At 37.7% G+C, this 13,497-nt stretch overlaps 1 protein-coding gene across 17 annotated transcripts in view; it reads right to left on the bottom strand.

Moving 5' to 3' along the window:
* Heph (hephaestin) overlaps window positions 1-13,497 on the bottom strand; it is an 84,363-nt gene that overhangs the window by 16,947 nt on the left and 53,919 nt on the right. For all 17 annotated transcript variants that reach the window (XM_050126033.1, XM_050126048.1, XM_050126045.1 and 14 more), the window contains 3 exons: window positions 10,779-10,992; window positions 8,799-8,938; window positions 7,501-7,632 (listed from right to left, as the gene is read on the bottom strand). In XM_050126033.1, the coding sequence (XP_049981990.1) occupies window positions 7,501-7,632; window positions 8,799-8,938; window positions 10,779-10,992 (486 nt within the window). The remainder of the gene's footprint in view (window positions 1-7,500; window positions 7,633-8,798; window positions 8,939-10,778; window positions 10,993-13,497) is intronic.

The following is a 13,497-nucleotide window of genomic DNA, read 5'->3' as shown; positions in this document are numbered from 1 at the left end:
CGATAGATATTTGGGTATTTCTACTTTGAGTGTAATATGAATGGCAGTGACATTAAAGACTACGGTTGTAGCTCAGGGGCAAAACACTTTCCTAGCATGCTCGAGACCCTTGATTTCGTTCACAAAATCAGAAAATTGTCCCTATTAACTTTCATACAGATTTTTGTATGAAGCTATGTTTTCATTTCCCTTGGGTGTATAACTTGGGATGGAATTATTAAATTATACAGTAATGCCAATCCTTAACAATTGGAAGAATTGGCAAACTGATTTGCAAAGCTGTGGAATCATCAAACATCACTATGTAGATCCTCCTTTCTCAATATTCTCAAAAATTAGTTATCTTTAGTCTTAATTTTGCTTTAGTGAAGGAGATAGGCTATCCTAATGAAATTCTGATATGTTGTTCTCTCATGGCTAATAATGTTGAGAATCTTCTCTGGCCTGTAGTGGTATTTTCAAGTACTTTTTGGGAGAAATGTTTATTTAATTCATCTGCTCACTTTTTTCAATGAAATAGTAAAGAACTCTTACAATGTAACAAAACAAAAACAATCTGCCCAATTAAAATGAGCAAACTTTTGAACAGACATTTCACTAAAGATGATATAAAAATATAAATAAGAACATAAAAGATTGTCAGCAGCAGCTATCAGGAAAACAAAAACCAAAATCAAATATTGTAATGATCCTTTTTATAGCTTAGTGGTAGAATTTTCCCAAACATGCACAAGGACCTGGGTTTGACTCCAACATCACTAAGTAAGAACAATATAATATCACTGGTCACATATAATTTAATAACTTTAAGTAATAGTCATGTTCTCTAAAGCTGAAAAATACTAAGCCATATATCATCCTGGAATCCATCTCCTCTGATATCAGACCAGTAGATACTAAACAGCACTGATGAAAGCTGCTTGACCCTAAGTATTGCAGTTTTTAAAAATATATTCACAGTCTCGGTGGTGCCCCAAGTGCTATTGAATTTTGTAGCTCCGTGTCTTGTAATTCTTGGTGACTCCAAATTTTTACCACATTCTTCTAGGCTCACCTGTTTTGTACCTCACTCCCTGTTACTCATTTTCATTCAGACTTTCCATAATAATGACATTGCCAAATGCTTGTCTAGCACATTGAAATTCTGAATTCTCAAAAAGAAATCTTTGTAGATAGGAAGTGAAGGTCACAGACAGATGTTAATAGCTTTCCAAATGCCACACATAGGACTGAAATGTGAACTTCTACACCCTAACTCTAGAATTATGCTCTTACCATTTAGATTAGTAACTTTTCTTAACCCTGTGACAAAATATCTAATATAAACAACTTAAAGAAAGAAATATTTATCTTGAGTCATTATTTCAGCACCTCCTGATCAGCAGGGAATAGTAGAGCAAGCAGCAGCTCCCAATCTAGGGGTCAGGAAGTAGAGTAGAAAGAACACTAGTACATAGGATGCTGCTGTCTCCATACAGAATAGGTGTTCCTGCCTATTTTTTCTGGAAATGCTATCACAAACATGCCCGGAAGGAAATTTCACAAATCACAACCAACACATCGGTTTAATTAAAGTGAGAATCAAAATTAACCTTCACATACCACTCTGAAGGCTTTTATCTCTTCTACTGCCATTACCAGTTCTAGTACCACACTGATATATATATATATATATCACCAGTCACTCCAGTCTCAGACGAGGAAGTTCTCTTTTTCTGATTTAAGATTACAACTTTCAAGAGAGTTCCCAATACCACTTCTTGTATATTGCCAGATTTCGGTTCATCTTCCTACCTGTATCTTTAACTTCTCCTCTACTCATCCCTTTTTCCAAACACACCACGCACAGTTCTCTCCTTGCTTCTGTGATTTCCCCCCATACTGCGTCTTCTCCAATCTATGAATCTGGCTTCCTTTACAATTAAGTATTTTACAGTGCTGCCAACATTTACATCTAAATTTCCTCATTTCCTTTTCATTACTTAATCCTCTATCTGTTGTTGATCCAAACGTGTCCCTTCCAAAATATTATATATTGAAGTCTTAACCCCCATTAGCTCAGAATCTGACCTCATTTAGAAACATGGCCAAATTAGAAACAAGAGGAAATCGGTTTTAAATGAGGTTAGTAGGGCAGTCCTCGAATATTACCCAGTATCCAGCAGTTGAGAAACTGCTTCAATCAGATATGGGCAAGTCTATAGGGCATGTTCTTAATGATGATTGAAGGAGGCCCCAGATCTCTGTGGGTTGTACCACCCCTGGGCGGGTGACCCGTCCTGGGTTCTATAAGAAAGCAGACTGAGCAAGCCGTGGTGACAAGCAAGTCAGTGAGCAACACCCCTCCACAGTCTCTACTTCAGTTTCTGCCTCCAGGTTCGTACCTTGAGTTTCTGCCCTGACTTTTGCTGATATGATGTGATGTGGAACTGTAAGCTGAAATAAACCCTTTACTCCTCAAGTTTATCTGGTCATTGCCTTTATTAAAGCCATAGAAACCTAAAACAGAAAGTGGTATCAGGTTCAAGAGGCATTGCCGTGACAGAACTGATTATACTTCTTCGGAGAGGATTGTGGAAGGACATTGGAACTTTAATACAGGAAAGCCATTGAGAGCTCAAAGCTTAATGGGTATTTTGGAGTTTGAATGATAAAAATGCTGAAAGAGATGCAGATGATGGAAGACTGACTTGTGAAATGTCAGAAGGAAACAAAGACTCTGACCAGGGCAATTTGTGTGATGTTTTGTGTTAAGAACCCTTGGTTCCGGTCAGCTAGACCTGAAGACTCATAAATGATTAACAAGATACTAGCACCGCTGAAGTAAAACCTTTGCTTTACTGAGACAAGTGACGCTGGTTCCCTGGGGCTGAGAAATAAGCTGTGCTTAAGAAGAGACCAGCATCATTTAGGAGAAATCTTCTGGGAGTATTTCCTCAGGATCCAAACATAGCATCTGTGGTCCTGGGTGGTCAAGGCTGTATCTCCTGCTGGCAGCTAAAATGGGTAATGTGGAAGAGTCAGGTGGTACTGGCTTTGAAGACCTGAAGAGGTAATGGGGAGCAGCGAGGGTTGGCACTGTGTAACAGGGATGGGAGTCCCTGATGGGAAGGCAGGAGAGGCCACTGGTAAAGATTCATCCTCAGTTGCAGTGGAGACTCCAAACTTTTTGGAGATACCAGTACTATGGGATCATCACTAAGGACAATAGCAACTCTGGAGTGGAGCTAGCCCAAGGTTATCTATCAGACAAGCTGATTATGCTGCAAAAAGCAGATATGGATAAGTGGAACTGCACAGGCTTTGAAACCCAAAAGATTGTGATCCTGTCACAGACATCAAGCACTGAACTATTTACATTGTTGTATTTTGGGTTAGTTTTGGTTTTATTGTGACTGTGTCCTTGTTCTTCCCCGTCAGAGTAAGAAAATATGTAACTTATATTTTATTTTATAGGAATAATTTTATATTTTATAGTTGAGCAACTTTAGACTTTTACCCCTAGGTAGGCAGGTAGTCCTGGATGGTATAACAAATCAAGCTGAACAAGCGATGATGAGCAAGCCAGTAAGCAGTGTTATCCCATGGTTTCTGCATAAGTTCCTGCCTCCATTTTCCTGCCCTGATTTTCCTCAGTGAGGGATTGTGACTTGAGAGATCTAAGATGAAATACACCTCTTTATTTCCAGGTTGCTCTTGGTCATGGTGTTTAAAGCAGCAATAGAAAACACAGAATGATGTGGGATTTCCCTCTGTATGCTTAAATACCATTAATGAATAAAGAAACTGCTTTGAACCTATAACAGGGCAGAGCTTAGGTAGACAGGGAAGACAGGACTGAATGCTGGGAGAAAGAAGGGCAACGTAGAGAGACTCCATGTAGCCCCACCTGAGACCAGACACTGGAACTTTAGCTGTTAAGCCACAGTCATGTGGTAATACACAGATTAATGGAGATGGGTTAAATTAATATGTAAGAGTTAGCCAATAAAAAGCTAGAGCTAATAGTCTAAGCAGTGATTTAAATAATACAGTTTCTGTGTGATTATTTTGGGGCTTAGTGGCCAAAAACCAATAAATGAGCGGCCCCCTCCTCCAAAACAAGAAAACAAGGAAAAGATGCCTACCTACAATCCAAAAAAGACTGAGGCCTGAAAAAAAAAATCCCTTCCCTCATAGCCATTAAAAAAAAGAAGCAATCTTTCTAGTACTTTAGTGTAGACCTCTAGTCTCTAGCTACTTGAGACAATAAATTGTCTGTTGTTCATATAAATCAGTTTGTGATATTTCCTTGGACCACCCCTAAAAAATTAGTTCAACTTCTTTACTACAAATATTTATAAATAATTTGAATTCAGGTATGTCCAACTCATGGCCCACAGACTGGAAAGGTTAGCAAGAAGTAGAATCCTCCCCAAATATCTTTTGCCCAGAAAAAAACTTAGGGTAGCTCATAAGGAATGGTTTATCAGTGCTCAGGTACAGGATGTTTGATGTAGTAGTCTGCAAATGAGAATGGGTCCCATAGGCTCATATATTGAATACTTAGTCCCTCTTGGTGGAACTACTGTTTAGGAAGATTAGGAGGTGTGGCCTTCTTGGAGGAGGTGAGTCACTAGGAACTGACTTTGACATTTTGAAAGTCTACACTGTTCCCAGTCAGTTCTCTCTCTCTCTCTCTCTCTCTCTCTCTCTCTCTCTATATATATATATATATATATATATATATATATATTTGTTAGCTGCCTCCTACTTGCAGATAAAGATACAAGCTCTTAACTACTGGTACCTCAGAACTGTGCCTGCCCCCCAGCACTGGAAAAGCAGAAGTAAGTAGCTCTCTGAGAGTTTGAAGACAACTTGGTTTATATGCTAAGTTCCAGGCCAGTCATGGTTACATAGTGAGACTCTCTCTCTCATAGAAAATCAGAAAGAATACCTTGGAATACATCAAACTAAAGAAATAAAAAACCCTCTACATTAAAAACTTTGTAACACTAAAGGAAGAATTAAAGCAAGATGCTAGAAGACGAAAATGTCTCCCACAGTTACGGACTGAAAAATTATTATTGTGAAAAGGATTACAGTACTCAAGGCAACCTACAGATACAATGCTGTTCTTCACAAAACTAAAAAATATTCTTAAAATTCATGTGGAAGCACACACACAAAATACCAACAATAAATACCATGTATAGCCAAAGCAATTTTGAGCAAAACGAATAATCCTTGGTTCTATGTCAAACTGCACAGGCTGAGTTAGAAAATAGAATAGATATGACACAAAGCAGAAACACAAATCAGCAGAATACAAGCCCAGATATAAGCCCATGTCATAATAGTTATCAGATACCAGACAATAATTTCAAAAACATATGTTTTAGAAAAGTCTCTTCAAAAATATTGCAAGTTAAAACTGGATAACCATATGTAGAAGAATGAAATTCTATCCCTATCATCTCACATACAATACAAATAAAACCTAACCCCAAATCAACCTAAGACCTAAACCTAAACTGTTGACATTGTTAGTCTGAATAGTATGGGAAACATCTAAAGGCATAAGAATATTAAAGGGCTTTCTAGAACTGGTTACACCTGTTCAGTAAATAATATCAACTATTGACATTAAGATCTCATAAAATTCCAACGTACAGCACAGAAAGGAAACAGTTAAATGAGTAAATGACAGGGTATAGAATGGAAGATCTCTACTAGTTTGATATCTGACAAGATTAATGTCTAGAATATAAAAAGTACTAAAAAAGGAACTAAACTGTAATGAATCAAACAATTCAATTAATAAATGAACTAATGAACAGTTCTCAACAAATGAAATATAAATAGCTAATAAACAAATATAAACTTCTCAAACTCAGTAGTTATCTAAAATTCCAAATTAAAACTACATTGAGATTCCATCTCATTCCAGTCCCCAAAGCAATCATTAAGTAAACAGAAAAAGAAACAAAGAACCAGGCAGCGGTGGCACACACCTTTAATCCCAGTACTAATCAGGCAAAGACAGGAGGATCTCTGTGAGATCTAGGCCATCCTTGTGTATAGAGCATGTTCTGGGAGAAATCCAGTATTGAATAACAAAACGAAAAGAGAAGAAAAAAGAAAGAAAACAGAAAAAGAAAGAATTCTTACATACTTCTGGTTAAAACGTAAGCTAGTCAAGCCCACTATGGAAATCAGTATGGGGGTTCTTCAAGAAAAATTCTCTTTGCTATGTACTGAAACAATTCCAAGTCAACATATTACAAACATCCTAGCATATCAATCACAGCTTTATTCTCAGAAACTAAATGTGTCCAACAGAGGATCAGATAATTATATTTATAATTATAAACAAGGAATTCCTTTCCACCATAAAGAAGAATGAGCTTGTGCCATTTGCAAGAAAATGCATAAAACTGGAGACAATCATATTAATCAGTCCAAAAATGCAAATATATATTTTCATCCATTTTTCATTCTTAGATTTTTATGGAGATTCATAAAAATCATGTATATATGTATGACCTGAATGTGTAAATAAAACTGTTCTGGAGAACAAATGAGAAGGGTAGGATGAGAAAGAGGAGAGTAAGGGAATACGGGGGTCAAATAAGATTGATGTACAGTATATACTTACTTGAAATTGTCTTTACAAAATATTGTGCTGTGCTCTATATAATATATACATACAACAAGAATTAGAAAAAAAACAATGAAAAGCAAATTTTAAAAAAAAGTTGTAAAGACAACTAAAGGGCATCCTAAAATAAATGAAACAAATACCAAAACTGATAAGATGCTACAGATACATTTATTGCTAGAGATACCAACATTAAGCTGGAAGAAAGTTATAAAGTCAAAGTTCATGTATGGTTTGATTATCATCTAACACTTCATGTATTGATATTACTTCACATTGTACAGTAGTAAAATAGTACAGATTTGATACAGCTTCATTTAGAGATGTGGTTTGAGGGGCGCTATTAGAGTTGAACACTGGAAAAAGAATCCTCTGGTTTCATGAAGAGACTAGACAAGAATACACACATACATTTTCTGTCTCATCATGTGATGGCTTGTACAGTCTCAAAGTTCAAGGTCATTTCTGAATAACGTTCCCAGACCTTATACTTGTAGAACTGTAAGCCAAACAAATTCCTCTTTTTTTCTAAAGTAGACTGTCTCTGGTATTTCCTTATAGTAATCAAAATTTTATTATTTATTAGTTAGTACACATAAACAACCTAACTAAACACTGTAAGGAATTGGAAAAGTTACAATGTAAAACCATGTAGCTCACAAGGTATTTTTAACTGAAATACAGGAACTACTGTAAATGCAAAAGAAAAATAAACCTGCCTAGAACTCCAATTCACCAGTTAATTCCCTCTATCTTTCATTGAGCTACACTCCCAGACCAAGAATGTAAGGTGTTTAAAGCAATAAAACTAGAAGACTAAAATAGAAGGACTGCAAAGCCTTTGTCCTTTCACTCACCAGGCTCGGCAGCCTGTGGCCAGCCAGTATTAGACTCTAGAACTCCATGGGCATGCACAGAATATGGTCGACTGGCATTATTCTTGAACACCACAGTTAAGATATCACCAACCTCTCCTCTGATAAGTGGACCTGATACATACAAAAGAAGTACAAGTTTCATTAGCAGGGAAGTAAAAAGGGAGACATCAAAGAACAAGGCATAACTGCAAGATCCATGTAACTGGGAATTAATCTCCCTAAGACTAAAAGACATGCTTGGGTTCATTTTCAGATTCAGAAATCCTAAAATTGGTATTGCTACTTAACAGCATGAAGGTACCACAAAAATACAAATGTGCTTCATATTATCCTCATTTTCTTCATCCTATTTTTCTCTATATAATAACCAAAAGCTCTAGAGAGTCTCTGAGTTTTGCGGGATCATTGACAGTAAGGACTGAAGTCTTGCCATGTATAACCCATAGAATAACTGTACTCTGGTGTAGGAGTTCCTTCTGTTTATGTATTGCTTTCATTAGATAGTGAATAAAGAAACTGCCTTGGCCTAGTTGATAGGGAAGAACTTAGGTAGGCGGAGAAGACAGAACTGAATTCTGGGAGGAAGAAAGCAGAATACAAGAGCTGCCATGGAGCCGCCAGGTCAGACATGCTAAATCTTTCCGGGTAAGCCACGAACTAGTGGTGATACACAGATTAATAGAAATGGATTAAATCAAAATGTGAGAATTAGCCAGTAAGAGGCTAAAGCTAATGGGCCAAGCAGTAATTTAATTAATACAGTTTTTGTGTGGTTATTTGGGGTGTAAGTTAGCCAGGCGGCTGGGACAAACAAAGGGACCCTTTCTCCATCAAAAGTACTCTCCTCAGAGGGCAGTGGGTCCTGTCTGGTCTAGGATGAAAATAAATAAATCCATTGTACAAAAGCAACATACAACCTTGATTAAATTGAGGTATGGGGGCAATTGTGGCTCTATGTATTACTCTTGGTTTTACATGCTGGAGCTTTTAAATTCTCCTGCCTCTGGAGTGTTTTAAAATCTACTACCTTCAGAGGATCCATGTCTCAAAGATACAGACAATCAGAACATTCTGGTTCATGTTAGAGCAGAATTCATGTTTCTACCACTCCCTTCCATGCTTATATTCATGGCCACTTTATATAATAGGGCCATACTTTTACTATTCCACATGGAAAAGATGAGAATGAAGGATGAAAAAAACCTCCCTGATATGATATAGATGTAATAGAAGCAACCCAGCCTCCTAGATGCCGGAATTAAGTAGAATTCCCTTACCCAGGATTCCCAAGTGCTCCTCTGGTCCAGACCTCGGCTGAGGAATCCTGAAACTACCATCAGTGTATTCTCTGAATACAGCTTTCTTATATCTGGAACCCAGGAGCCCATCCTTGTTGCTCAGGAAAACATGACCATAACTAGAAGAATTCAAAGACTGTTACTAGTACTTGACCTTCAACCTTTATTTTCAGTTATGGAGAAATTAATTTAGAACTATACTCATGTCAAATATGAAAAATGTAGATCTATCCATTATAATGTCAAATTGCATTACCATGATTGAAAATAGTACATTTCTGAAGCTACGTTTGTTATTTTTCATCAACCAGATAGATATTTGCAGTTTGATTCACTGAGCTAAGAATCAAAAAAATTGTGACTTTGGTTCCAGCTGTAAGTGAATCTTAGATTGGGAATTATTTAATAGAAGGACAAGGCACAAAGTGTCAGTTGAGTATCCATAGTTGCTGTTGGAGATCAAAAGTTGGAAGACGGGGCTGGAGAGATGGCTCAGTGGTTAAGAGCATTGCCTGCTCTTCCAAAGGTCCTGAGTTCAATTCCCGGCAACCACATGGTGGCTCACAGCCATCTGTAATGAGGTCTGGTGCCCTCTTCTGTCCTGCATACATACACACAGATAGAATATTGTATATATAATAAATAAATAGATGTTTTAAAAAAAAGTTGGAAGACATGGGATCTTACAGTTTTCTGATTATAGGATTCTTAGCAGTTGACAGTGTTTATCATTTATTTTAACAGTGAAATTTCCAAATAGGTGAGTCTTGAGGTGGAATCAATAGGTCAGAATTGACGGATATACAAAGACACTGTCACCCAAAAGAGGAGGCAGGACTTAAGAGTTCAGTCCACTGTTTCTGCCCTTCCTTCTTTTCTAGCAATGACTTATCAGCTATGCATGATGGATGAAATCAAAGCTGACAGAAAAAAAAATTCCTATTTCCTAACTCCCATAGAATTTTAGCATGAAGACTTCAACCTAAACTTATAGAGGTCAAGAATTGACAAAAGACAGGGAAGGCGCCACAAACTAGAGGGAACTATTATTAGTAATACTTTGTACCACAGTTTGTATTCTCATCTCCCTCTTTTTAGTAACAGAGTCACCTAGGCTTTAGTGGAACACATGGCTGTCTTCACAGATGTTACATTGTAGCCACGTGTATAAGCTTAAGAAATAGAACATGAGAAAAACTGACATATACAGCTTACAGGTCTATCCTCCCAAGCAATGCTGTTTTCTGGAACTTGAAAGCTGGGGATAGCCACCACTAAAATAACCATCTTGGTCCCAGAGATGGAACGAGGAGATGTGGGCAGTATAGTTGCTCATAGGTAAATAACAGCTAAAATTGTAGCCTATTTAAACTACTCCGTTTTGGACTTTTTTTGTTTCCCAGTTTGGTCTGTATCTTAATAAATGACCTTGAGACATTCCATTGCTTGAGTAAATCCCTATGAACTTTAAATCCCATTGTAGGTAAGTTTTATCTAATTAGAAGGGAAGCAAGGCTAAGAGGGCAAGTTGTAGCAAGGTCTTTTCTTCAGTTCAATGGCTAATGAACTGAAGCAAAGAGCTGGAATTCAAGATCCTGCCATTCTAGGCTAACTATTTTTGGCAGAATATTTGGGTGGCTATAAAAATGCTTCCTACTTTCAGTTTCTGTTGTGATCTGGCTGCCCTCAGTCCCCCTGACCAACAGCTAAATTTCCTTGTAATTGACAAGGATGTTTGTGTTCTTTCTGGCTGGTGGTTTTCCACAGATGCTTCCCAGTCTGTTTAAAGGTATAAAAGGCTTTAGCTTGGGAAAAAATAAAGGTTGCTGTTCTTCCAACTGAAAAGAAGTCTCCTGAAGTCTCAATCCCAGCACCCCCACCAGTCTCGGCATCCAGGCTGTGCTGGTGCAGCAAGTTTTGGTATCTAAAGTTGTGGTCTCTCCTTTTCTGAAGCCTTACCTGTCTTCCTCAGATGTGTTGTGCCATTCCAGTTCCCAGGTTCTGTCAGGGCAATAATCCCACTCCACCTCTTCTGCCATGATGTAATAGACTCTTGAAGCTTGGTAGTGTTGGCGTGGGCTATCTTGACGACTAGAACACTGGGAGACATTATAAACTGCCCTCATCCCTGCTTCTCTGTGGCTGCCTGCTTGACAATAGATTTCAAATGTCCCTAAAAGATAATCAGAGAGTGAAATCTGAGTGAGAATACCCATCAGAAGCATGTGTGGAATGGGTTCCCTTTTCCTAGCTATACTTCAGAAGAAAGGTGGTCTATGAAAAAACCCTTACATGAATTCAAGTGCATTACAAGTTTGTTGAGACTTATATGCACAGAAGAGGTCCAGTTCTTGAGCCACTGGGTTAAAAATTAAAGATTTCCAGGAGAATAAGGAACTCCCCCAGGGATGCCATATCCTTGGAAACCCCGCTTTTTAGATAAATTATAATCCTATTTGCTACTTATTAGCTATCTAAGCTTGTATGGGTTTCCAATTCCAGTTCTCTCTTCAGTAGATTGAGAATCATTTTGCATCCTTCATTTGGCTGTTTTACAAATAAAGACTGGCTGGCTGGCCAGACCACTTAGCAGGTCAAGGTATTTGCCCCAGGAGTCTGGAAATCTGAGCCCAATCCTTGAACCCACAGTGGAAGTAGAAAATCCACTTCCAAAAATTGTACTCTTATGTCTGTATGTGTGTCATACCATACATGCAATCACACTCACCATATATACCACATACAAATACATGGCCAACAGTAATTAATCCAGAAAGAAATACAGCATGTATCACTATGTTTGATAAATGTGCAGTAAGTGAAATAATAAGTAAACAGTAATCAATACAGATTAATAATTATTATTTAATATAAACATTGACTTTTTTCCTATAAAATGCCCCCAAAACTTAAAGACCTACTAACAAAAAGAAACAAACAAACCCTATGGATTTAAACATATATTTAAAACAAATTGTCTGATTACATGGAAGCTTATATGACAGATCTTTTTTCTTTCTTCTTTTTTTGAGACAGGATTTCCCTATGTAACCCCGCATAACCCTAGCTGTCCTGAAACTTGCTCTGTAGATCAAGCTGGCCTCAAACACAGAGATCCACCTGCCTCTGCCTCCCACGTACTAAGATCAAAGGTGTGTGCCACCACTTCTGGTATTCGTAATAGATCTTTTAAAGGTGACATCTTAGGCTTTATACCGTATTTAGATATTTATCTTGGATAACTGTGATATATGAACTATATCTAAATAGCTAAATGAACCTGTCTGTAGCCATAGGTTTCTGTGTGGAAGACTCTAACTCAGATTATGCTAATCAAATGGAGCTAACTACTTTAGTTTTGTTATTTTCATTGTTCCTTTACATTGTTGCCTACAAACTACCCTGCCACTATAAATATTTCATCAACTAGTAAGTCTCTTATAAATGGTCCCTAAACTATTGATCCAGGCCCATTTTCCACCCTCAATTATTTTGCCAACTAAATCTGTTTCTGACTGCTTCCTTGCATATTCCTACCTTGTATTTTTTTCACTCCTGCTGTTATTCCTTTCTGAAATACATGTTCTTCCAACTCTGAAACTCTACAAGTGCCTACTCCTTTGCAGGATCCAATTCATAGTTTATCTCCTTTAGAAACTTCTCCCTGATTGTTTGGGAGTAATTGCCACCATACTCTTGACCTTTCCATTACTATGTGTTCCATCATTAAGTGACACCATAAAACACTTAAATGTTCTGTATTTAAAATTAGTGCCTTACATTATTTTATAGACACCTTGAAAGCAGGAGTATTTTCATTTCTTTCTGTATCTTCTTCCCAAGACTTTTATTTTTATCATCCTATGCTCCCATTTGATCAATAAATCTTATCACCTCTTCCTTAAAAATCACTCTTTCCACTCCATTTCTATGGGCTCACTCTTGGTTCAAAACCCACTTAGCCCTTTCATTCAGCCCTCTCAGTCTTCCCTCCTAGTCTATCTATATTCATTTGTGTCACCCGCTGACCCACAGAAGCACTCTTTTCCAGTGACCCCATAGCCCACTTGTCTAGGACACAGACAGGGAAAGAGCAACCAAAGAATAAGACAGCCATCCAACAAAGATAAGACCAGATATTGACTCCAAGAAACATCTTGAACATCATAATTCTAGGAATTTCAATCCCAGTGCAACATGAGGCTGGGTGGTGATGGTACATGTCTCTAATCCCAGCACTCGGGAGGCAGAGGCAGGCAGATCTCTGTGAGTTCGAGGCCAGCCTGGTCTACAGAGCGAGTGCCAGGACAGCTAGGGCTGCACAGACAAACCCTATCTCAGAAAAAAAAAATTGTAACAGGAACAGCCAGGAAAATATGCCTTTACTAGAATCCAGTAACCTTACTGCAGAAGGCCCTGTAGAATGCAATATAGCTGAAGCACAAGACAAGGACTTCAAAATAGCAATTATGAAGATGTTCAAGGACCTTAAAGAGAATATAAATGAATTATTTAATGAAGCCCATGGGGGGGCAGTTGAAGGAAATAATGAAAGGACTACAAGAAATGGTAGTGGAATTTAACAATATAGAATCCTTAAAGGAAACTCAAACTGAAATAAAACTGGAAATGGAAAATTTAGGATGAGAGTCAAAAACCTCAGAAGACTCATCAATAG

Source organism: Alexandromys fortis, unplaced genomic scaffold, assembly GCF_014885135.2.
Source record: "Alexandromys fortis isolate MF-2015 unplaced genomic scaffold, M_Fortis_MF-2015_v1.1 scaffold_246, whole genome shotgun sequence".
In the NCBI taxonomy this organism is placed as follows: Eukaryota; Metazoa; Chordata; class Mammalia; order Rodentia; family Cricetidae; genus Alexandromys; species Alexandromys fortis.
The sequence above is the reverse complement of the archived record's forward strand: the minus strand, read 5'-3'. Positions and strand labels throughout refer to the sequence as shown.